Source organism: Daphnia carinata, chromosome 6, assembly GCF_022539665.2.
Source record: "Daphnia carinata strain CSIRO-1 chromosome 6, CSIRO_AGI_Dcar_HiC_V3, whole genome shotgun sequence".
Lineage (NCBI taxonomy): Eukaryota > Metazoa > Arthropoda > Branchiopoda > Diplostraca > Daphniidae > Daphnia > Daphnia carinata.
In genome coordinates, this window is record NC_081336.1 from 6229668 (window position 1) to 6252039 (window position 22372).

Consider the following 22372-nt stretch of genomic DNA (forward strand, 5'->3'; position numbering starts at 1 on the left):
ACCCTGGCGCTCTGCACACCACCATGTTCCGAACGATGCAAATTTTGAAATCGTAAATCTAAGCTTTATACGTATAGAAATGTATTTTTTATGTATGCATGTATTGTTCCACCTACTAGTTCCGGTTGTCATACGGACAAAAACGTATTTTGGTATTTGTTGTCATGCTGGGGTGCATCTCCGCATTCCCAAAGACACAAAGTCTAAAAACAGCTACCGCAGTCCCCGATCACGTTGTAATTGGTAATTCCCAACCAGCATCACCTGCCCAAGTGTGTAAACCAAACCACCAGGAAAAAATTGGTGTGCAAAATCAAGGCCACAGCGCTTCCGTTTTGGCCGGAAACGCCCATATGGTTTTCTATATGTTCACGTTTGCCAAAAACTTTGTTGTTCGTTGATGGTAGGGTTAAAAAAAAAGTTATGAAAGAATAGAAACTGACAATAATAGTTAGGAAAAATTTTCCTGTTTGGAAAAATCAGCCATTTCGCCCAATTTGTCCTGAAACTGTTGAAACATCTAATCTTGCCATGTGGCTTTAGATTTCCTTTGCACATAATAACGATAGTCTAAATAAAACGGAAATGGCTAAGCACGACAGGGTGTGCTGATCAAAAGGCATATGGGCTTTTACAACCTTGCAGGCAAAAAAAATGGCAAGGCTAGGTCAATGTTTTTCAGCTTTCAAATCCATCTCCACCCTCCTGATTCAGAGAGTTTAACCTTCACATCACTCATCAAAGCCATGCACAACTGCAGCTTACCTTGTCCTGCAATGCGACTTGGTTTTATTTCTTTTTTCAATTTGTTAATTTTTGTTTTTACAGGTGTTTTTCCCCGGAAAATGCAAATTTTTCTGGTGCACTGAATGACGTAAGTGGAGGTTTTTTTTTTTATTTTTCATGTTTTCTGAAGGTAATGGGAGGTACCACGAATTACAAATGTTATGACGTCACAGCACAAAAAGAGAAAGTGGCCTCGAGGCTGCACAAAACCCAAACGTAATGCGTACACAAATACAGTTTTTTTTATGTCCGCTTTAGGTTTCCAAAAGAAAAAAAAATTCCCAGTTTGGGTTTTTCTGCTTTACTATAGTGTACGCATGGCAACCTGGAATAAAGCAACAGTGTCTCAGTAGAGGTGGAGGTGACTGGTTGTCTATATTACCTCTTGTATCGCCCACATCTCGAAGGAAAGAAAACTTTGAACCTTTAGCACCCACGTCTTTTAACAACACGTTTGGTAAGCCAACATTTTGTATAAGAATACGCCACCCCCAAACATTGAAACAATTTTAAGTACAGACGTCAAATAGTGCAGACGTAAAATACTTGGATGTGAATCGTTTCCCTAGGGAGCCATCACAAGACTTCAGAATTTAGCCATAAAAAAATTTTTTTGTTGTTTAAGCTGAAACACATTAACGAAACAAAATTTGGAAAAAAAAAAGCTTTGTGAAATTTTATGTTCGGTATATGTGTCAAGTTTGGAGTCTCCCTACCCCATTAGGCAGATCCACAAACTGTACCTGTCACATTGATACGGGTGGCATTAGTTTTGTTTTTGCTTTTTAAAATATTTTAATTGTTAGTTTTCCTGGGAAAAGCTAGACATGCCCAGAGGGAATGACAGGTGAAAGTTCTAGTGGGAGGATCCCACTTTCACTTTGTTTTCTCTCGTTCAGCTTGATAAACGAAGGTGTTTACAACAATTAAATGTATGGTGCTGCAAGAATTTTTTTAGTGGTTCGTTTTGATGGGCTATTGGGTAAAATAGAGGAGTTGCGTAGCTCCTGGATTGCAATGAAAACAGTATCAATCGTTCCTTTCGTTGAGCCGATTCAATTCATTTCTTCCATTTGACCGTCCATAGCTGTTATTCTCGACCAAAATCACTAGTGTGAAGCAGCTGTCAGACGATTCAAACGGTATGATTGCTATTAAAATTCAAAGTGTTGCAATTTCTACATTTTTCTAACACATCAACCTGCCCTCATTTCGGACAGCCATTGCAACAAGTTTTCATTCCAATTCTTCCCGCTTGTTTCGTCTGCTATGCCCTCTGGCAATTCAGAATACAATCAGAAACAAAGCAGTGAAACCTTAAATATCTAAAAAAAATGGTATGAATTTGTGTGACACGCTTTCTTACGTTTTCAGATTTTTAGCATATCTGATGACCCTCAAGATGGAAGGAAGGTGTATCATAGCCGTAGCCTGTTTAGCCATGTTTGTATCTCATGGCCTCGCCGCGTCAGTCGGGTCTGGAAAGGGATCACCTCCACTTGGTGAAAGAGTTTCACAGGTAAACATCGAGTTAATATTAATCATTACTTTGAATAGTTCACCACAATGTTCCTCTAAACAAACGTTATCATCTCTAATCATCCATCCTTTCATTCTTAATAAAGGAGGAATGCTTGAAACAACGAGTACAAACTAACTTCGGCAATGAGTCTGGACCGAGCACAACGCGAAATAGATCTGCCAATCAAGATGATAAAGCCCTCGCCGACCTTTTCGCTGGCCAGATGCAGTTTAGTTTGGATATTTTCAAGAAGATTTTCAACGCCAGCCAATCGGGATCTCCATCAAACAAGGGCACCAGTGAAAACATTTTCTTTTCACCAACAAGTATTTACTCTGCATTGCTCTTGGCCTATTTTGGCGCCAACAATCGCACAGAACAGCAGCTGGCCAACGTTTTAGGATTTCAAACCACAGACAAGGTAAGCTGTCGCCATTTGTTTGCCCAATCTTTCGTAGCTACACCTCGTGTTGCTGCTCACCGGGGCCGTTTGTTTTTAGTACATTTGCGTCATTTTAGTATGCTTTCGTTTTTTTTTCGTAAATGGAGAAAGCAGAGAAACTTAAAGAGAAAGTTAGAGCTCGAGAATTTGGGAGTAAAATTTATTGCTGCTAAAGTTGTATGGTTTTAAAGCAGACGGTGGCACCTCCAAGTGGATGACGTTTACCATCCGTCTATGACAAATCATATAGAAAGTCTTGATTGCCACATGACTACCTAGTTCCTCTTGAAAGCCTAGATACTACTTTCGTGTTTTTGTATGTATGCCGGTATGATGGTAAATGTTAAATATTCTTTCAATTGCAAAACAGGTTGGAGCCGTGCAAGCTTATAAGCTGGTCAAGTTTACTCGTCAGCTGATGCGCGTCGCCGGTCTGGTCAAGTACGACTTCGATATTGCCAATCGCTTGTATTTTAATGAAGATGAAAACGTTCGCCAATGCATGAAAGACATTTTCAACGAAGATATCGAAATGGTAAATTTTGCTTTCCAACCAGCAGACGCTAGATTGCGCATTAATCGATGGGTTGAAGACATTACTCGTGGCAAAATCCAAGATCTCGTTACATCTGACACCATCAACTCAAACACTAGAGTAGCTCTGGTAAAAATAACATTAATTAATGCACAAAATGTGGCCTTTTGATCATATTTTTAATTCTTAAAATTACAGGTCAATGCGGCGTATTTTAAGGGACTGTGGGGTTCTCAATTTAAAGTAGCAAATACTCGGCTTACGTCGTTCGCTATTAACCAAAAAGAAGAGGGTGTGGCCAACATGATGTTCCAAAAAGGACGCTTCCGTCATGGTAAACGTCGTTTGTATTGTTGCATAGCATTCGCCATTTTTAACCATGGGGATTGTAACGTATAGCTGCCGTCGAAGAGTTGCAAGCCAATTTGCTGGAAATGCCTTTCCTAGGTGATGACGTCAGCTTCTTTGCATTGCTACCTGAAGGTAACAATGGACTGGAGGAGACCATAAGTCGGTTAACATTGGACACTTTGCGCAACGCCATGTCCAACACTTTCCCGGTTACCGTAGAAGTGGGTATTCCCAAATTTCGAATGGAACAAACCCTCAGTCTTCGTAATGTAGGTTACGGTCAGTCACTTCCGTTATCACGTGTGTATTAATCAATTTGGTTTGAACAGGTTTTGGTCAAGATGGGCTTAACCGACATGTTCGACTCAATGGAGGCTGATTTATCCGGCTTTAATGGTGTTCGTGGTCTCAAATTCGATGCCGCCACACACAAGGCATTTATCGAAGTTAATGAAGAAGGTTCAGAAGCAGCTGCGGCTACTGCTTTGGTATCTTTCCGTATGGCCCGGCCCTTGAATGGAGTGAAATTCATTTGCGACCACCCGTTCTTGTACTTCATTTACGACAATCTCTCAGAAAGTATTCTTTTCATGGGAGTTTACAGAAATCCAAAATAGATTAAGAGCGCCCCTAGGCGTAATCCAAATTATACCCTCTTATTTATTGCTGCTGCACACTGGTGGGTAGTTGCATTTAAAACTATTTTTCCTTAACGTTTCCACTTTCTTGTCAAATCATTGTGTAATATGTTGCGCGGATATTAAGTAATGCCACTCGTTTAACCATTACTGTAATATTAATGAAAAAGTCGACGTGACGATAATACAGACAAAAGCACAACATGAGGGCATGTACTAATTAGCTAGATATCATGAAAGATTTAAAAAAAACAATCGGGTCAATGTATGATGGTAGTCGACTGAAATGAAGGTATCATAGAACTATCGAAAACGAGAATTTGTACAGCAGAGCATGAAGCGAAAAGAAAGAAAAAAAAATGATTTTGGTTGCTTGGATACCCGTAATCCCTCATCACTGCTTACTGAGCGAGAAAGACAACTTGGGTCGTGCGTTCTTTTTGCCCAAGATCAAGTACTGCTCGTCACGCATCCGCTTCTCATGCTCACGCTGCATCCGCTGTCGATCCTCTTCCATTTTCCTCGACTGCTCCACCATGGCCAAACGTTCTTCCGCCTGTTTAAACAATAGAAGGCAGAGAATAACATCAATCAACTAGTTGGTATATTAATATACGAGAAAACAAAAAACTTACGAGTTTACGCTGGGCTTCCTCGATTTTCTTGTTATTCTCTTCGACGATCCGTTCGAGCTCTTCGCGTTTGCGCCTTTCCTCTTCCTGTTTCAAACGGGTATCCGGGTGCATAGGGGAAACGAGAGGCAGGATAGGAGAGGACGTGGGGTAAGGTTCAAAAAATCGATACTTTAGGACGACGTTAAACGGCACGCCACGAACCATATACCCATCCAGTCACGCCATTAAAAACGGGGTGTGGGGTAGTGATGGTGGCCGAAGTTACCACAATAAATGGTACTTTGTTTAAAATTAACATAAAGAGTGAAGCACAAATGAAATGAACAGTCAATCATGTCAAACGATGAGAATCAAATATATCGAGAGAGGGGGAAGAACAAATGTGTTTTGTTTGGTGATGATTGCTGTTACCTGCACAACCCTGATGACCCTTGAATTTTGACACTGGAGGTCACGGTACCAGAAAACAACTGACCTTGCTCGGCGGAGAGATATCACTGTCAGCATACTCCAGACGATCGATCGAAATGATGACCCACCATTTAAAAGGGCCTCAAACCGTTCAATTTCTCTCTCATCACTTGACAAAAAAAATCGAATTCTCTGCAATTCTTCCTTAGGAAAAATGTCTTGTATAGGAAAAACAAGACAGCCCGCTCCTACTCGGCGCGCAATGACAAAGGTAAACGCCGGGAGAAAAGGGCTATAAATTTGTGAACAAGATGCAAGATGGGAGAGAAATGCAGCCGATAGACTTTCTTCTTTCGTAATCCGCGGAAACGGCTGAATTTACAATAACCACTTGACGCACATTGCTAAATTTCGGGAACATCTTTTTCGAATAATGGTATTGCCACCTTTGAAAAAAGGTGGCAAGTATATCGCGAATGAACTGCATCATATGCAGAGAGAACAAGTCGATTGCAAATTCAGCGTTCCGTTGCCCGTAAGAGAACGGGGGATAACCGGAGCCAACAAAATACGATACCTCACGGCGGTTTTCTTCTTCCAGCCTCTCTTTACGCCGCCTTTCTAGCTCCTCCAGCATTTGTCGCTCCATTATCTGTTTGGCTTCTTCCACTCGTCGTAGGACTTCGGCTTCAATTTCGTCCTTCCGCTTCTCCAATTCTTCTGCTACTCGCTGGGCCACCATCTCTTCGATTCGTTTGACGGTTTCCTCTTCAACTATCTTTTGTTCCTGTTCTTTCTGACGCCTAGAAATATTTTAACAACATAAATATAACCTAATTTAAAAACTAATCAACGACTTGTAGGGTGTTACATGACTCTTGCGTTTTGCGCTGCTCTTTGACGTTCAATTTCAGCCAGTCTCTCCACTTCACTGAGTTTACTTCTGCCAAGTTTTGATCTCCTGGAACCAGCATCAGAATCGCTATTGGAGGAAGACGACGATCTCGACCTTTTCCTAAGATATGAATTTACCATAGAAATCAAAAATTCGTTAGACATATGAACAATTATTCAACCTGTATTTGTTTTCTGATGACTGCTTGCGAGCAGTAGGCATTCGATGTTTTTCGTTTTTTCTCGATCGAGATCTTGATCTAGAACGCCTTTTGTGTTTGCTTCTTCGGACTCTGTCTCGCGATTTCGACCGACTTCTGCTTCTTGATTTTGTCATGGTTGTTTTTTTGTTCTGACACTGGAAAAAACAATTTACATTATTGATTGCAATTAAAAGGCTGGTAAGATTGACACTATGATTCAACAGGAGAAAATAAAATATTATAAACTACATTTGCCCAAAGCTAGAAAGTGAACATTAGTGATGTCACCGATTCAGCCTCAAACAAAGACTGCATTCATGTGTTCAGGTCACACAACCAAGTGAATGATCAAACAATACAGTGAGTTTTCATTTAGGACATCCGACTATACCGTTTGTCTTTTTTACACGAAGTTTTTTAATTTGAAAGGAAAACGCCTATGAAGCAGATGGTTCTTCTTCAGGATGGGATTGCAAAGATGGAATTATAACTGCGTGCTTGGGATTCAAAATCACGCAAATTGCTAAAGTTTTCGTCACTATTCAGAAATATATGGAATCCACACCTTCTTTGACAAAGGTAACAAATATTTCTCGGTAAATTTAACATCAGCACACCACACGTCTAAAACCAAAAAGAATAACTGAGAAAATGCAGTTAGTGAAATGTAATCCAGCGACAGAAATGCCATCTGCTGGACCTACAAGAGGAAAACGGCTAAAGAGTGGGGCTGCGGAGGAAAAATTATGCCTTTCTCTGCATATAATACTTCAAATTTGCTGAAAAGCGAAAAAAAAGCAGTTAAATTGATCTCCCAAGAACGTATTAGCGAAGCGGTTGTTTTGCACTTCAAATACAATTTTACTCAACTGCTTTTGAAGTTTATGTAGTATCGGCGGACTGCAATCGATTGTATTTAACTGAAACAAGCCCCAGACGAATTTTTGCTGAATTATTGATCAACATTGAGGTAACGATGCCGACAAAAAACAGTCAATGAATCTTCACAGCACAGCAGTAAAATAGGCATGGAAACTGGATTTCGAGTTCTTTCATTTCATCCATATAAAATGGTTCATTTTGGTACTATATTCAGACTTTATTTACAAACTAACACCGAAAATGTACTGTACGTATGCACCTACTGCAACTCAACGCCAAGCAGTAAAACAAGCAAAGTCATTTCGTTTTTTACTTTAAAGCACGACTGCGGAACTATAGAGTAGTTTGCACGACAGAAACAACTACGTGATACCAGCGAACTTGTTCATGCGACAAAAATTGGCTGTTCTTTTATTGAATGCTAGAAAAAAGAGTGGCTCTGTTAATTTTTACTATTGAGGTTGTAAGAATATTTTGTTAATAAGGAGAATTCAGTGACGCATAACGTTGATTCTCAATGTAAAAAAAATCTGAATGTAAAAGATAATTCGGAGAAAAACATGAAAATGATTTCGATATGTTCTGACTAGCCCATGACGTGCACCTTACTATCCTATGCTGACATACACTGAAGGGAAGAAGGTTAGGCCTTCACGATAAATATTCATTAATTTCCCAGTGGGGTATCATGAAATGTCGTTTGCATCTTTATTTTAATAGCCATTATTCGGCTATTTATTAGAAAGTTCTTTTCTTTGTTCGTTCTTGATGTATATGATTTCAACTTTTGGGTGCTATATTTCTATTCCTTCTCAGCTTCCGCTAATGTATAAAAATCATTCGAAAACGGGGGTTTTTGTTCAAACAGTTTCAAGCACTCATTCAACGGATTATTGTAGATCCTCCCCCCCTTACCTTTTCTTTTTACAACTATCGGAGTAACATTAAACATAAATGGCATGGATGTATAATTCCAATCAACGTTGTCTACAACATCTTAAGAGATTCATTGCAATGAGAATGGACGGAAATATTAGGCACTTGTGCTCTTTTGTCAGTTATTAAAAAGTCATTAAAAAAAAATGGAATGGGTAGGACGGAGGTAGATTCTATAACCTAATACGGCTGAAAACGATTGCAAAAACTGCTAAAGTAACAACGAAGCCCGACTTCAAAGAGGCGGCTCCAGCTTGGCAATCCACCAATTGTCTAGCTCTCAAGAACTCGGGTCCCAAGTACTTGTGATAATGCCGTTGACTGGGCGGCACGATTTGCAACTTTTGCGTAGCGTCTTGGAAAATAACATCGTTGTAAGGGGGGTCTGATGTGAATAAAGCGAAATCCAAATAATCTCCTAAATGGTAATGTGATAATAAATCATTAAAACAAAGCTATTTATAAAATGAATACTAATTTTTACCTTTGAGTCCGTAAAACTGTTGTGCGTACATGAAAACATTGATAAAGGCATCAATTTCAGTTTTGTTATAGCCTCTTCCTCCCCTTGCTACCATTGCATTAGCTTTGACCTTCCCGAGGTTACAACGAGCATAATCTGAAACCGGTGCTCTTTGGCCGTCACGGCAGAGAAGTTCGTAATCACGCGAAAGCTGATTACGCGACCAATATTCGCGGCTTTTACCGTCCGTGTTTTCCAGAACAGTAGCGTGACGAACAAAAGCTACATGGCCCCCACCTTCGACCAAACAACGGAAGGCACCAGTATTGCCAAAATAATCCTCAGAATGGTCTCGCCGGCAAAATCGAAAACTTGTGCCATGACATAAGTCACACATATGAGGGAAGCTCAACCCAGTCGGTTGGTATTCTTGATTCATAGCGCCGGGTACGCAAGCTTTCGTGAAGAAGGAGGCAGCGGATTGAACTGAATCGCAACCATAACTGCGGATTCTTTCGTTGGCCAACAAATGGGCCAACGGTATGATCCAACCGGCAGCGTGGTAAATACCTTAACAGGATTTGTATTACTGTGATGCTCAAATTTTCTAGTTTATTTTTTAAACCTTACCTGTGTGACATGTGTTCTTATTTTTTAGATAAATGAGTTCCGTTTCCGGGTCAGTAGCCTTGGCCACAGCAACTACATAATACTCAGGTTTTCCAAGATTGTATACTTCGGAGAGAATGGAGATCATGTCAAAGTTTAACCCTGCCGTGTACACGTCGCCGGCATCTAACATTGTTACGTCTGCTACTCCAGTTTGAATTGCCTAAGAGATTTAAGACTTTTAGTAATAGAATATGTAAGCCACTGTGTTTTTAATACTTGCCCGCATACAGCCGATATTTGTATCTGCCCTGTAGCAGTTCATTTCAGGTTGGAGCAACTGCGCTTTCATTGCTGTCCGCATGCGGACGCATTTGGTCAATTCAATCGGTGAGGTAACACACAAGGTCATCGCTTTTACTGGGCATTGCCTAACCCCTAAAATGGAATCCAGAGTTCTGCCCAAAAATCCCGCGTAGGTCTGTTGATCTGCAGGAATAGCCTATTAATTGTCAACAGTATAGAGATAATTTGATTAATTACTCAATGAAATGTAAACTTGATTACAACCTTCAGACTTATACAGTCATCCTGAAATAAAAGGTTGTTTAGCATTCCATAGCGAGGGGAAGATTGGAAAAGCTGAAACTGCCTCGGAGAGACTGGTTGGGATAAGGAATCAACGCCGTTTAGATCTCGGCCCGAGAAGTCGTCAAAAGGTCGAAATGTAGTAGTGTTGCGAACTTCGGGCCTTGGGTTGGCCGTGCGAGATCCGAATATTTCGAATAATTTGGTTAAAAACTTTTGATATTTCACACGCACGTCGATGCCTCGCGCTGAAGTAGTAACCACTGCATCGCCAGGAACTTGTCCCCAATTGCAATCGCGGTATTCAAGGACCGAACGACGCGAGCCATCAACGCACAAAAGTTCGAAATCATCAATCTGAAGAAAAAAAAATACATATTATCATGTTTACCTATAATTATACAGGGAGATAACGAAAAAACAAAAGGGTTAAGTAATACCTTGATAGTTCCAAACTGTCCAGTTGCAATTGTTTCTACTACAGTTGTGTGCTTTAAGAAAGCAACTTCTCCAGCTTCCACCAAGCACTTAAATGCACCCTACATAATCACAACTGCTTATGTATTCTGATTTCAATTACAAATTTCTACTGTTTCCTTACCTGATATCCCGCATATGGATCCTGCGCAGTGCATCTTTGTCCTAGAACTTTGCTGGCACAGAGTTGACACAAATGATCTGAATTGTCTCCCAATGGATTGTAAATATCAGACAGTGAATCAACAGCACAGGAAGGGCCAAAAAACTCACTGGCTGATTTAACATGGTTATTGCAATCAGCAATATCCATATGCCTGAGCTGCATCAGAGTGTAGATTGGTTGCACCCAGCTACCAAACAACAGAACTTGCTTATTAGTTTCTTTATTTTTTATTTTTTTTTTTGTAAATTTTTATAACTTACCCTCCGTGGATGCCAACACCAGGAAAGCAGCCTTTTTTCCCTCTCAGCTGGGCAAGGCTCTGAACTTCTGGTAGAGAAAATTTCTTCACAACAGCCACAGAGTAATAAAATGCTTGGTTATTTGTGTAGACTTCTTGCATTATTGGCAACAAACTGTGATAACGGCCTCCAACAAAAACATTTCCTGGGTCTAATGTTGTTACATCAGCCTCACTCTTGTCTAAATACTGCATGCACTCTGCTTTGTTGAATGCCTAATGAAATGGAAATAAATAATTTAAACTGTAACAAGAAAAGCTCAGACAGCTTACCCTGATGCACTTAATAATCATGCCTAGTTTTCCAAACACTGCAAATTGAAGATCTACGGAATGTGCCATCTCTTCACATTTTTCTTGCTCCCCGGCAGTTGTAGTGCACCATTTCAAAACATCTTTTTGGCTTTGTGCTGTAATCCAGAAAATGAAACACGATTCATTCACACTATTTTTACACGTTAGCATACGGTAGGATTTGCTTGTAATGAGGTAACGCAAGGGTGGGGCATACAGAAAATGTACTTGATTTAATAATGTTTAACATGATTTTTTTTTAATGGAATGGTTCACAATATAATTAAATTTACGCTCTTTCAGTTACCGTTGGCGACAGACGCAAGGATAAGGAATATCCAACACAAGGTGGATAACAGCTTTATTTTGTTGTTAGCCATGTCAAATTTTCTCAAACAACCAAATTTCTCATTCACTCCCTACGTTGCCAAGTGTGGGATAAAGTGCCAGCCCAATTTATTTTCGTTTCCCAAAATTTTAGATTTAACTTTTCAGATTCCGTATCTGCTGTCCCGTCAACTCGACTAAAATAATTATATAATCGTACAAATTTACTAAGCCGCCTATTTCAAAATTTAGCCAAACGGGGTATCTGACATTCTGCTGGCACTTTTCCCTCATGCCTGGATGTGTGCCCCGCAAATGACGCTAAAATACCGAGATTGAATCCTGTTTCCATAGTAAGCGAATACATCGACTCACTTTTAAAATAAAAATTCGATGTAACCACAAATTTTAATCGTTTCTTATGTGGGTGCTGCCAATATTCCTGAGAGCACGGGAATGATAGGATATTAGTTGCTAAAAAAAAACGAATTAACTCCAAGAATGTTACAAATTTATGTAAACATATTTTCTTTTTTTTCAAACTCTTAAGTCATGGGAAACAATAATTAGAAAAGAAGCGGTTTAGATGTAATATAGCTAAATTTACCTGTAGAACGGCATAACATGGCCACCAGATGTTCCTCATATAACCCGAGTTCGAAGACGGATGCTGTGTTATTCTTCTGAACACTGGCTTTTTTCTTTAAGTTAGCAAGAAATGTAGCATTGTTTTGAAGACATCAAACACAACAAACTGATAAGAAATCAGAAATTTTAATTATCTGAACTCCTGTTTATTTATATAACCTTTCGAATGATGTTGATCAATCAATCATGAATCAAAATATACCAAAGTGAAGCCAAGTAATACCGTACCGCCACGTGTTTGTGTTCTTCAACGTTTCTTTCTTAGTTTCATGAGGAAAATGAGGAATTTTGGTAGTATTAGGAAGGTGTAAAAGAAATTCGGGGTGGGCTTGACATTAAGATGTTACAAAGGTAGACAAGTTTTTATTTCTTAACGCTCAGTTGATGGCTATCAAAACAAATGTTCCCCCTAATTGGCTGAAGTATCATGGGTTGCCTCTTGTCCTTTCATCACATCTGGTAGCTCGGGCGGAGAAGAGAGAGGTGTTATGTCGACGGCTTCAAAATCTCCATTTTCCAATCTAAACAGAAAAACGAATTTTGCCACAAAAAAAAAAAAAAAATGCATCATCTATTCATCATTGAATTAAGGTTTAAAAAAAAGATGAATCTAATCAGGGGTTTTCCACAAGATCTTTGTGAAAGTATTTCGTTTGTTATCTTACATCTGATTCGTCTACTAATTTCTTTGGGATCACATTATATTAGATCAATCAATAAGCTAATGTCAAAAAATTTAATGCCATGTGTCACTTTAAAGCAACACCTTTACATTTCTGCAGGATGTTTGAAAATTTTTTTACAACTCCCTTAATAAAAACCTTTAATATTGCTCATGTGGCTTTACCTGAACGACACAGCCTACTAGTAGCTGTTACACTAATTATCATACCAAACAGCAGAAACGATCAAGAAGGAAACAAGATTCCCAAGAATAAATCCTTATTATTAACCTACTTCCCATTATGTAAACTGAAAGAATTTTACCGATAGGCCAAGCTGAGAGATGCAGGACTTTGGGCTCTAGCAGTTGTTGAAATTAATCCGTAATCTGCCAAACAACGATTGTCTTCCATGACTCGATCATCTTTGAACAGACGTTGGCTATCCGGTGCGACCTTAGTTATTCCTATATGAAATACACTGTTTAGAAATTGGGCAGGTAAGAGACAAAAAAATAAGACTTTTCAGTAACCTTGAATGATTTTCTTCAGCTCAGAAACGTTAGTGGTCTCTTTGGCATCTGTAAATATTGTAGTTTTCTTCCTCCTTATCATCAAATACACGCACATTCCTGCAGCCATTTCGGGACTTGGAAACAAGTTCCCCGAATTTCGAGAACACCTCAAACTCTGTTTTCCACGGCTCCAGTCGACACACCGTTGTCGCTTTCTCAGTTAAATCTATTTTCACAACTTGTTCGACTTTTTGGTGTTGGCAGAGTCATAGATAGGATGATTTAACTACTCCTATACGAACCGTGGTCAAATTCACAAGCCTTACTCCTTCCGATTGACCTGCACCAAGCGGATGTTTGACTGGATGAAGATAGCACTTTGCATTGTAGTGCATCAGATCTCCGCATCGTGCAGGTCAGTCGGAGCAAGCGAACGCGAGCAAGCCCAAAAGCAAAAAGTGATGAGGGGCGTGGCTTCCTTAAAGGGAATTTGACATGGAGTAGTTAGACCAACTAATGTATGACTCTGGTGTTGGTACTTCTCAACCATGGAAGTAGCGTACAGTACTAGCGCTCAAAAGATGTATCTACATCCTCTAGCGCCTCTATCGGTAGATACTTCTAGGCTTATTTTTTTCCGAAATGCAAAAATTTAGTGTCACCTACATTCCATGCGTAAAATACATTTCCTAACAAAAATAAAATATATTGAAAAGAGCTTAGTGGTTAATGCAGTTATACTCCGCAAAAATATACAAATGTTAAATGTACGTTTGTGCACATTTTGAGCAACCTAGGGTCTTAGAGGGCAAAACGCGTGTTTTCTGAAAAAAAACTCAAATCTATTAGTTCGTCTGCTAGAGCACGTTGTCTTTATCGTGGAGTTTAAGACTTGCCATCGTTGAAGTGTCAACTGGTTGGTTTTTAATCGAATTGTTGCCGAGAATGCCTGAACTTGAGGGTTTCGGAGATGGGGGATATCAATCGGAAGCTGAACTAGACACACGTGCCTTGGTTCAAGAGCAGAATCGCAAAAAGAAAAAGTCTGGTGGATTTCAGTCTATGGGCCTGAGCTATAATGTTTACCGCGGGGTAATGAAATGTGGTTACAAAATACCGACACCAATTCAAAGAAAAGTAATTAGTCTTTAACTGCTTTAAAAGTCCAATATAACATTGTCTTATTTTGTTTTGTAGTGCATTCCGTTGATTATGGAAAAGAAAGATGTTGTGGCCATGGCAAGAACAGGCAGTGGCAAAACAGCTTGTTTCTTAATCCCTTTATTTGAAAGACTTCAAGAACACTCTACTATTGGAACAAGAGCCCTTATTATGTCCCCCACTCGAGAATTGGCACTGCAAACATTGAAGTTCACTCGAGAACTAGGCAAATACACTGGACTAAAAGCAGCTACTATTCTTGGAGGAGACTCTATGGAAGCTCAGTTTGCTGCAATGCATGAAATACCAGACATCATTATTGCTACTCCAGGAAGATTTGCCCATCTCTGTGTAGAAATGGAACTAAAGCTAAAGGTAGTAAAAAAATTCTGTGCATTGTGAGAAATAATTTTATTCTTTTTATTTAATGTTGTATAGGAAATTGAGTATGTAGTGTTTGATGAAGCTGACCGACTTTTTGAGATGGGATTTGGAGAACAGTTATTAGAAATTTTGAATCGTCTGCCAGAATTGCGACAGACACTTCTTTTTTCGGCTACTCTTCCGAAATTACTTGTTGATTTCACCAAAGCAGGTCTGACAGACCCAGTATTGGTCAGGTAAATGTTTCTGTACATCTTCTATTATTTTGTCTTCATAATTTACCATAATATAAAATACAAACTTATAGGTTGGACGTTGATTCTAAGTTACCTGAAGCTTTAAAATTGGCTTTCGTATTCTGTCCGTGTGAATCGAAAGCATCCATTCTTCTTCACTTACTACGAAATGCAATCAAGGCAGGAGAATTGACGCTTGTGTTTGCTGCGACTATGCATCACGTTGAGTACTTGCACCTAGTAAGTCATCTCTATCAATTTCTGTCATATACATATTTAGGAAATAATATAATTTTGTTTGGTACCAGTTACTTGACAAAGCGGGAATCTCCAATACATACATTTATTCTAGTTTGGACCAAGCTGCCCGTAAAATCCATGCTGCTAAGTTTCAAACAAAGCAAACAAATGTCATGATTACCACTGATGTTGCTGCACGTGGTATTGATATTCCGCTGTTGGACAATGTAATCAACTACAATTTCCCAGCCAAAGCCAAATTATTTGTCCACAGAGTCGGTAAGTTGCAGCTGTGAAACACCATTGTCCTAATACTGAAAATAAGGCTGTATTGAAATCTTTGTTCAGGACGTGTTGCACGTGCCGGGCGCTCTGGTACAGCTTATTCACTAGTCGCCCTAGATGAAATACCTGCTTTAGTGGATTTACATCTCTTCTTGGGAAGACCGCTAAAGCAAATTCCTCAAGATGGACTGAAAAAGGGCGAGGACTGGGACGGCTATCTCGGTCGTGTCGGCCAAAGCGTTATAGATGATGGAAGTAGTGCGATGCAGCTGTGGCATCAAGAGTCAGTAGAGCTTCAAAATATGATCAAGGTCTACACGTCAGCTTACAAACAGTATAAACGTTCTTGCCCACCGCCCTCTCATGAATCCGTCAAAAAGGGAAAAGAAATCAAGCTTGAACTACTAGGTCCTCACCCTGTGTTCGTAGCTGAAAGTAGTGAACTCGAAAGTGATCGGCTCAATTTACTAGAGCAAATGAAGTGCTATCGTCCCCATCACGTAAGTTGAATCCTTTGGCCACTTCTCCTTCTCAATAACATTAATTCCATAAACTAAAATTTTAATTCATATCCTGGTGCAGACTATTTTCGAAATTGGTGTGACGGCTAACTCTGTGAAGGCGAAAGTGATGTTAGAGAAACGCATAAAGCATCAGCGAATCATCATGAAACAAAAAAAAGCGGCAATTAAATCCGCAGCTGAAGCTGCATCTTCGGAAGAACCTGAAAACGTTGCCGTTCCACAAGAGGAAGCCGACGACGAAATGGTCCAAGAGGCGTTCAGCACCGTTATTGCTCAAAAGAGACGGACCAGCCGGAAGCCATTTGACCCGAACCAAGCAAAGAAGAAACGCATTCAGACTCAATCAACCAAGGACGAAGAAAACTACATCAACTACGTAGCAAAGGATCACCAAACAGAATCTGGGTAGCTTAATTCGTTCTTCTCTTTTTTTTTTTAAATATCGATCCTATTAAACGTCTATTTTAACTGTTAGATTGGCATTGGGTTCTGATTTCGGACGGGCCGCTGCTGATGCCGTCTTGGATTTGACTGGTGATGACGATCAGGAACTCCGTAAACAGAGAAGTCTGATGAAATGGGATCGTAAGAAGAAGAAGTTTATTGGACAGGTTGAAATTTGAATAGCCTTTTAAATGGTAACTTGTAAAAATTCATACTGTTGATTTGTCTTTATAGGAGGATGTCAAGAAACGCAAGATCCGTACTGAATCCGGTGTTTGGATCCCAGCCACATACAAGACCGACCGGTATGAAAGATGGAAGGGCAAATCTAAAGTTGACCAAAACGACCCAGCAAGTGAAGATTCAGGCGATGACGATAAGGGTGGCAATCGTAATGTGTCATCGCGATTCGGTGGTGGTTATCAGAGACGTGGCGTTCCTATGGGAATGAATCTCGAAGGTACTTTCCCATTGATTTTCTATCGTAGCACATCGCAATTTTTACCGGTACGGTTCGATTTGACGCTTGTTTATATATCGTCCCATCTATAGGCAAATTAGGTGGCCTACCAATGAACCACCCAGCGATGAAGAAGGCTTGGGCCGAGGTTAAACAGGGAGGACAGCGTGTGCGTGACGAGGTTAAGCGACCTGAACAGATCGAGAAGGCTCGCAAGATGAAGGAGAAGGCTCGTCTTCGTGGTAACAAGGAAATACGGATAAAACTTCAGCAAAAACAAAAGAAGCCGACCCTTAAGACCAAACAAAAGAAGGGCGGTAAGAGGAGGAGGTAAACCAGATGAACCCATTTTTAAGAAAAGGAACTAGTTGCGCAATACATCCAGACGCAGCGCCTTTTTTGATTTTTTTCTCCATTTACCGTTACATATGGCACGAGCTCGAGAAAATCTATTAATACAAGATTATGTTCTCGAATTCTTCTCGCAATGGCATTAAACTGCCTTTAAATTCGTTGCATTCTTGACAAGGTGAAAATAGAATATGCCAATGCGAAACTTGCAAAGCCCAAAACGCAGACACCATTTTTGTTTAACGTAGTTACTGTGATACTACACACACAAACGGAAGTGGAAAAGTGTGGAGTTTCGAGTTAATCTAGAATTTCGAGTTTCATCTAACAGTTAAACGTCCCCGTCATCCTCACTCTTGCGTCACCTTCTACAGGTGCACTACGTTTTTTAGCTATGTAACTGCAGCAATAAAAGAAATGCGTTTTTTCCAATAACAAAAGTTTAAATCCTTTATGATCCATTAACAATTTTATACATGAAAAATTCACGTTGAACTGAAGTGTCAAAGTGCAGTATAATAAGTTTCAAAGAGAAACAGCAAAGCCACAAACCGATTCAAAACGAGAGAAAGATCTCATTGGAGCTTACCACTGGGACACGACAAATTGTGCTTCCAAGCGTTTGTAGGTTAATGATTTAAGCGCATGTTATCGTATTCCGCTCGGTGCATGTATATGTTATGGCCATTGTAAATATTGCACTATAAGGTATCGCACACACGAGTTTAGGAAAATACAAAATTTAAAAGCGGAAGGAATCATTAAAAGGGAAGCTTCCACACAGTCTACTGTGCATTTATCGATAAGACGTTGACTGCGTTTCCCATTGTGCTGATTGCTGCTACTGCCACGCGTCACCCGTGTTTCCGGCCATTCAACAATAAAAACAGTATCTGGGTTTTCTGTTACAATGTTAGATTTCTTATGCAAGGCAAAAGCGTGGAACTGGATTATACCGTTTCCTATCAGTTTTGATTTCAACTGGCCACCGCTGACCAAAAATAGATAAAAGGAATGTGTTGATATCGAAGCTCAATGTCATGTATGGGAAGCTATTTAAAATAAAACTTTTATTCCCTGTTTGCGTTTCCGTTTAAAGTGACACACACACACACACAAAACTGACGAACAAATTCGGATAAAAGAGGCGAGATAAAGAGGGACATCTGAAAGATCACATTTTTTTTTTGCGATAGGCAAAAAAAAAAAAAAAAAAGGTGGGGAAAGGGAGTCAATGCCAGTGAATTCAAATTGATCGATGGCATTTCGTTGTTTCTAATGTATAGGGAGCCATGAAACACGGAGGGATAGGCGGATATATTTTTTGGCTAGGTTTCATCATTGAACTCCAAATCGCTGGATTGCTTAGTTTAGAACGACGGTGCGTGAAAAGATAGCGGATCGAAAAGCGCGAAGCAATCGAATCGGATGGGGTGACCGCGTTAGAAACTGAATGGGGAGAAACGGAATGGATGGACCGTGATAAAAAAAAAAAGTAGTGGCAAACTTTCACGTTTGCCGTGTGCGAAAGATTTCGTGACATAGTTCTTTTCCACTCTATTTCGACACAAAGTTTGTTAAGATATTTTATTTTTTTTCTTCCATTTCCCGTGTTTCCTTCTTCCCTTCCCCCTTTTCCGTTTGCTCCGATGGGAAACGTCCACCAATCTCGCACCCTCTGTCTCTAAATCACCGTCTATGCCAGGCCTCCTGATTAATGGTGATTGCATCGGGACAAGAGCTAGTTCATTGGTACAGATGAAACGCCTCCTATTTTCATCGAATGTTTTTTTTTTCCCTATCTCAGGTTTACCCTCCCTTTTGCCTATCGAACATGCATCTGGATGCGTTAGAACGGAGGTTCATCGGTTTTTTGCTACGCGCTCTCATTTATTTTTTGGCATTCTCCGGGAATTAGAGTTTCGTCTGTCTTTAGCTAGGCCGCCTCTAGTTTGCTTCATTGCATCCAACCACGGAAACTGCAACGATGCCTTAAATTTTTGAAATGATGGTTGATTGACAGCAAGATTTCCTCCGATATTTCGATGAAGATTCAACTGCACATTCTTAAAAATTGGAATAGGTTTAAACGAATAGCAAAGAAATCTCTTATATGATGACGCTGCTTAGTATAAACGTAGACGTTCTTCAAAATGATTGTACTTTGCTTCCATCACTTGGATGTTCTCGATCACGTTATTCGTATGTAAATCTATGCTCGCATCCCCCTTAATGTCAGTTTCTCATAAACTGTGCAGTGGTTCATCCCTCACTTTACTATTTCCTATCGTTCTCTTAACACCTTTTACCGATTAAAAGCACACTGCGATTGGACTGGAAAAGCTACTTGCATCGCCCCCCCCCCCTTTTTGGTTCTTCAGAAGGAGCCTCGCACGCGAGAATCGAGTAAAAGCAGAGAGTGACAGAGAACACATTATTATTGACTATTTAATGGCTGCCCTCTCTCTGTTCTTTTAGCCTCGTTTCTCGGAACTGCTCGTCATTGCCCGGCCGCCTTTTGGCGCTAGCATATAATACAATGCCGTGATGGAAGGAGGGTGAACCACCTTTCGACCTGATTATCCAACCGCCCAGCAGTGTATGTACATACTGTCGCCGTAAAGTGCTCCAGCGAAAGAGTGAAGAGGTACACATACATCGCCGAACGATGCCGTGCTTTCCTGCCCCTCGTCCTGTTGGACACATACCCAAGTCATAATGATAGATTGTAACACAAGAGAAATATGGGAGCTCAAAAAAAAAAAAATAAAAAAAGAGAGAGAAATGGCTCCCCCCCCCCCCCCCCCATGCCTGTTTTTGCTACACGCGCGATTTACGGCCCGGCTGTGGAAGAAAAAAAAGAAACAGAACAGCCATTGTTGGCGCCCACAACGGCCGCCCGTCGCCTCTGCCGTTACCACCGATCACAGAATCAGTGACGCCTTTCATATTCCTCTCTTTTGGTCTCACTCCGTTCTTTTCTTTCTTCGCTGTGTTCTTGGCTTTGAATCCGAGACAGATATAACGACGCCCAGCGATCAAGATAAGTCCGGTCTTTTCCATATCGATTGGCCGAGCGCCGAGAGAGTCCATGTAGACCCGGGAAGAAATCGTTGAGAGTGAAAGAGAATGAGGCTTGCACACACGCGCGTCTTCAATCCCATATCCTACTATGAAGCATTTGTATCGATAAATGAAACAAAAAAAAAAATAAAGAAGAAGAAAAAAGAAAAAAAATTTGAAAAGATGAACAAAAAAAAAAAGAAAGAACGAAGAGGAAGATAAAAGCGACATTTCATAATGCTAACGTAATCACGTTGTTCAGATCAGCCGATCCTTCCTTTGTTTCCCGTTTCCTTTTTTTTTTTTTTGTTTTCGTGTTCGTGCCGCTAACGAACGAGTGATCGATAGAACATGGGCATTAACAGCATGCTGAAATCCATCGCCAGTTGATCACCTGATACCCTAAATATTGTTACATTTCAACTTCTAGGAAACAAACAAACACGAAAAAACAAAAACAAACAAAGAGATCAATATAATCCGCAGTCGGCCCAATTGGTTTGTTTCCTTTTTTTTGTCTCCTCCTTTATACGTACCTGCAACGTGTTGTCCTTTCTCTATAAGATATCGCTTTTTACATCATCGAAACGGTTCCATTGCTTCGCCGACAAAGCACGTGCATTCCCATAAAGAAAACCCGATAGTGTCGCAGCTCTCCGCCCTTTTTTTTTTCTTCTTCTTTCTGTTCGCTATCCGAATGCGAGGGCTGTAATACGATACATCCATGGAAGAAAAACTCGGCCGGGTTAAAGGTCCGCGCACGACCAACGGCCGACGCAATACTACTCCATTGGGCGATATCTGATGACCGGCTATCGACAAACGGCAAAACAAAAAAAAAGGATCAGAATAGAAACACACACACCCACACAAAGTGAAAAATATAAGACAACAGGATTTTTGTTATTCTCATCGATTGAATGTCTCGTGTATCTGCTGCAGACTTTATTGAGTCGGTGAAAGGCATAAACAAGAGACATGAGAGCCGGGGGGAGGGATGGGGGTGGTCCGTGGGTAGAAAAAAAAATGTAAGGCAAGCCGCTCTATACAGCGTGCATGTGAAGCTGGTATTATAGGACAGGCAAAGCTATATAAGAAAGAGAAGGAAACACCTATATAGTAGCGGTATGTTTAGCAATCCGCCAGAACGAAATCGATAAACGTTGCCTAGGGAACGTGAGAACAATAGGAAGAAAGAAAATGGCGAAAAAAAAGGAAGCAACAGAATATTTGGTAGTGTATATAAGCGAGAGATAAAGGCGTAGACATACGGAAGGGAATATAGCGGAATGGGCAAACTTCTTCACCACCGTAAAGACGAATGTTCAATACGAACGTGTGGGCACCGTTTCAAACAGACGACGCTCTTCAACAACTTGAATCAGGAAGAGCAAATCAGAATTTGAACCCAGAGAGAGGAACACTTAAGTGGAGAATGGGTGTAGGAGGTAAAAAAAAAAGAAAAAAAGGGAAGAATAAAGGCCGTTTTTAGTATTTGCATTGCATTGTCATTGCGGGTTTTCGGCGTCTTTCTCTTTGAAATTTTTTTTTTTTTTTTTTTTTCTTATTGATGAGGGAAATCTTGAAGGTAACACGTTCAGCCATGACGATTGAACTCACTGCGGTAACCCTGCCCTTGTCTGATGGCTCCGTAACCCACCTGGTCGGGTCTTAAGTGCACCCTTGGGGCGAAGCTGTCGCAATCAATACATCACCCAGCCCCAGGAAGGGTGTCCTATACGTATCGACTCTCTGTCTCTTCCATCTGTTCGCCAACAAACCGTTACCGTTATATTCCGCTCACGGACATCAGCGCGCACACACACGAAAGTACTTTGTCTCCCGGTGCTAAAGAAAACGCGCATCGGGACTTTCCCCCCTCCACACGGTGGGCAAAAAAAAAAAAAAAGAATATAAAAGATAAGACGATGTTGTGCCAGCT

At 40.4% G+C, this 22372-nt stretch overlaps 5 protein-coding genes across 8 annotated transcripts; 2 read left to right on the plus strand and 3 right to left on the minus strand.

The window, feature by feature from the left end:
- Positions 1–1097: 1097 nt before the first annotated feature.
- LOC130702308 (serine protease inhibitor 88Ea-like) lies at positions 1098–4481 on the plus strand. Its single transcript, XM_057523979.2, has 7 exons — positions 1098–1243; positions 2161–2305; positions 2412–2729; positions 3121–3414; positions 3484–3619; positions 3685–3905; positions 3966–4481. The coding sequence occupies exons 2-7, from the start codon at positions 2177–2179 to the stop codon at positions 4251–4253; spliced, it is 1386 nt and encodes a 461-aa protein (XP_057379962.1). The 5' UTR covers positions 1098–1243; positions 2161–2176; the 3' UTR covers positions 4254–4481.
- LOC130702316 (arginine and glutamate-rich protein 1-like) lies at positions 4410–7123 on the minus strand. 4 transcript variants are annotated; one of them, XM_057523987.1, is made up of 6 exons: positions 6983–7123; positions 6397–6572; positions 6192–6335; positions 5898–6123; positions 4910–4993; positions 4410–4830 (listed from the first exon to the last, which is right to left on the minus strand). In XM_057523987.1, the coding sequence occupies exons 1-6, from the start codon at positions 7106–7108 to the stop codon at positions 4669–4671; spliced, it is 918 nt and encodes a 305-aa protein (XP_057379970.1). In that variant the 5' UTR covers positions 7109–7123; the 3' UTR covers positions 4410–4668. The 4 variants fall into 4 exon arrangements, with proteins under 4 accessions (XP_057379970.1, XP_057379969.1, XP_057379973.1 ...); XM_057523986.2 differs by lacking the exons at positions 4410–4830; positions 4910–4993 and having other exon boundaries at positions 5113–6123; XM_057523990.2 differs by lacking the exons at positions 4410–4830; positions 4910–4993 and having other exon boundaries at positions 5113–6123; positions 6397–6566; positions 6809–7094.
- A 1127-nt stretch (positions 7124–8250) lies between these two features.
- LOC130702333 (transferrin 2-like) lies at positions 8251–11544 on the minus strand. Its single transcript, XM_057524010.1, has 10 exons — positions 11438–11544; positions 11110–11246; positions 10799–11052; positions 10497–10725; positions 10336–10434; positions 9878–10252; positions 9591–9809; positions 9329–9530; positions 8720–9268; positions 8251–8653 (listed from the first exon to the last, which is right to left on the minus strand). Exons 1-10 carry the CDS (start codon positions 11508–11510, stop codon positions 8409–8411), a joined length of 2382 nt encoding a protein of 793 aa, XP_057379993.1. The 5' UTR covers positions 11511–11544; the 3' UTR covers positions 8251–8408.
- Positions 11545–12357: 813 nt separating this feature from the next.
- On the minus strand, positions 12358–13523 carry LOC130702326 (elongin-B-like). Its single transcript, XM_057524004.2, has 3 exons — positions 13301–13523; positions 13093–13234; positions 12358–12626 (listed from the first exon to the last, which is right to left on the minus strand). The coding sequence occupies exons 1-3, from the start codon at positions 13407–13409 to the stop codon at positions 12515–12517; spliced, it is 363 nt and encodes a 120-aa protein (XP_057379987.1). The 5' UTR covers positions 13410–13523; the 3' UTR covers positions 12358–12514.
- A 621-nt stretch (positions 13524–14144) lies between these two features.
- LOC130702485 (ATP-dependent RNA helicase DDX54-like) lies at positions 14145–17514 on the plus strand. The gene is made up of 10 exons (XM_059495618.1): positions 14145–14419; positions 14480–14818; positions 14882–15063; positions 15135–15303; positions 15372–15582; positions 15652–16088; positions 16171–16517; positions 16588–16723; positions 16791–17016; positions 17109–17514. The coding sequence occupies exons 1-10, from the start codon at positions 14228–14230 to the stop codon at positions 17348–17350; spliced, it is 2481 nt and encodes an 826-aa protein (XP_059351601.1). The 5' UTR covers positions 14145–14227; the 3' UTR covers positions 17351–17514.
- Positions 17515–22372: the final 4858 nt, after the last annotated feature.

Bases quoted from the DNA above. Each gene is read 5' to 3' on its own strand.
- LOC130702308 (XM_057523979.2), top strand. From the start codon at position 2,177: ATGACCCTCAAGATGGAAGGAAGGTGTATCATAGCCGTAGCCTGTTTA. The intron at 2,730-3,120 runs GTAAGCTGTCGC...ATTGCAAAACAG, and splicing joins GATTTCAAACCACAGACAAG to GTTGGAGCCGTGCAAGCTTA. The intron at 3,415-3,483 runs GTAAAAATAACA...TTAAAATTACAG, and splicing joins CAAACACTAGAGTAGCTCTG to GTCAATGCGGCGTATTTTAA.
- LOC130702316 (XM_057523986.2), bottom strand. From the start codon at position 7,108: ATGGCATTTCTGTCGCTGGATTACATTTCACTAACTGCATTTTCTCAG. The intron at 6,573-6,982 runs GTGTGGATTCCA...TGTTTTTTCCAG, and splicing joins TGTTACCTTTGTCAAAGAAG to TGTCAGAACAAAAAAACAAC. The intron at 6,124-6,191 runs GTAACACCCTAC...AAATATTTCTAG, and splicing joins GCGCAAAACGCAAGAGTCAT to GCGTCAGAAAGAACAGGAAC.
- LOC130702333 (XM_057524010.1), bottom strand. From the start codon at position 11,510: ATGGCTAACAACAAAATAAAGCTGTTATCCACCTTGTGTTGGATATTC. The intron at 10,726-10,798 runs GTAAGTTATAAA...GTTGTTTGGTAG, and splicing joins GGTGTTGGCATCCACGGAGG to CTGGGTGCAACCAATCTACA. The intron at 10,435-10,496 runs GTAAGGAAACAG...GTGATTATGTAG, and splicing joins ATCCATATGCGGGATATCAG to GGTGCATTTAAGTGCTTGGT.
- LOC130702326 (XM_057524004.2), bottom strand. From the start codon at position 13,409: ATGGCTGCAGGAATGTGCGTGTATTTGATGATAAGGAGGAAGAAAACT. The intron at 13,235-13,300 runs GTTACTGAAAAG...TATTTCATATAG, and splicing joins GCTGAAGAAAATCATTCAAG to GAATAACTAAGGTCGCACCG. The intron at 12,627-13,092 runs GTAAAATTCTTT...TTTTCTGTTTAG, and splicing joins TCTCTCAGCTTGGCCTATCG to ATTGGAAAATGGAGATTTTG.
- LOC130702485 (XM_059495618.1), top strand. From the start codon at position 14,228: ATGCCTGAACTTGAGGGTTTCGGAGATGGGGGATATCAATCGGAAGCT. The intron at 15,304-15,371 runs GTAAGTCATCTC...GTTTGGTACCAG, and splicing joins ACGTTGAGTACTTGCACCTA to TTACTTGACAAAGCGGGAAT. The intron at 17,017-17,108 runs GTACTTTCCCAT...TCCCATCTATAG, and splicing joins TATGGGAATGAATCTCGAAG to GCAAATTAGGTGGCCTACCA.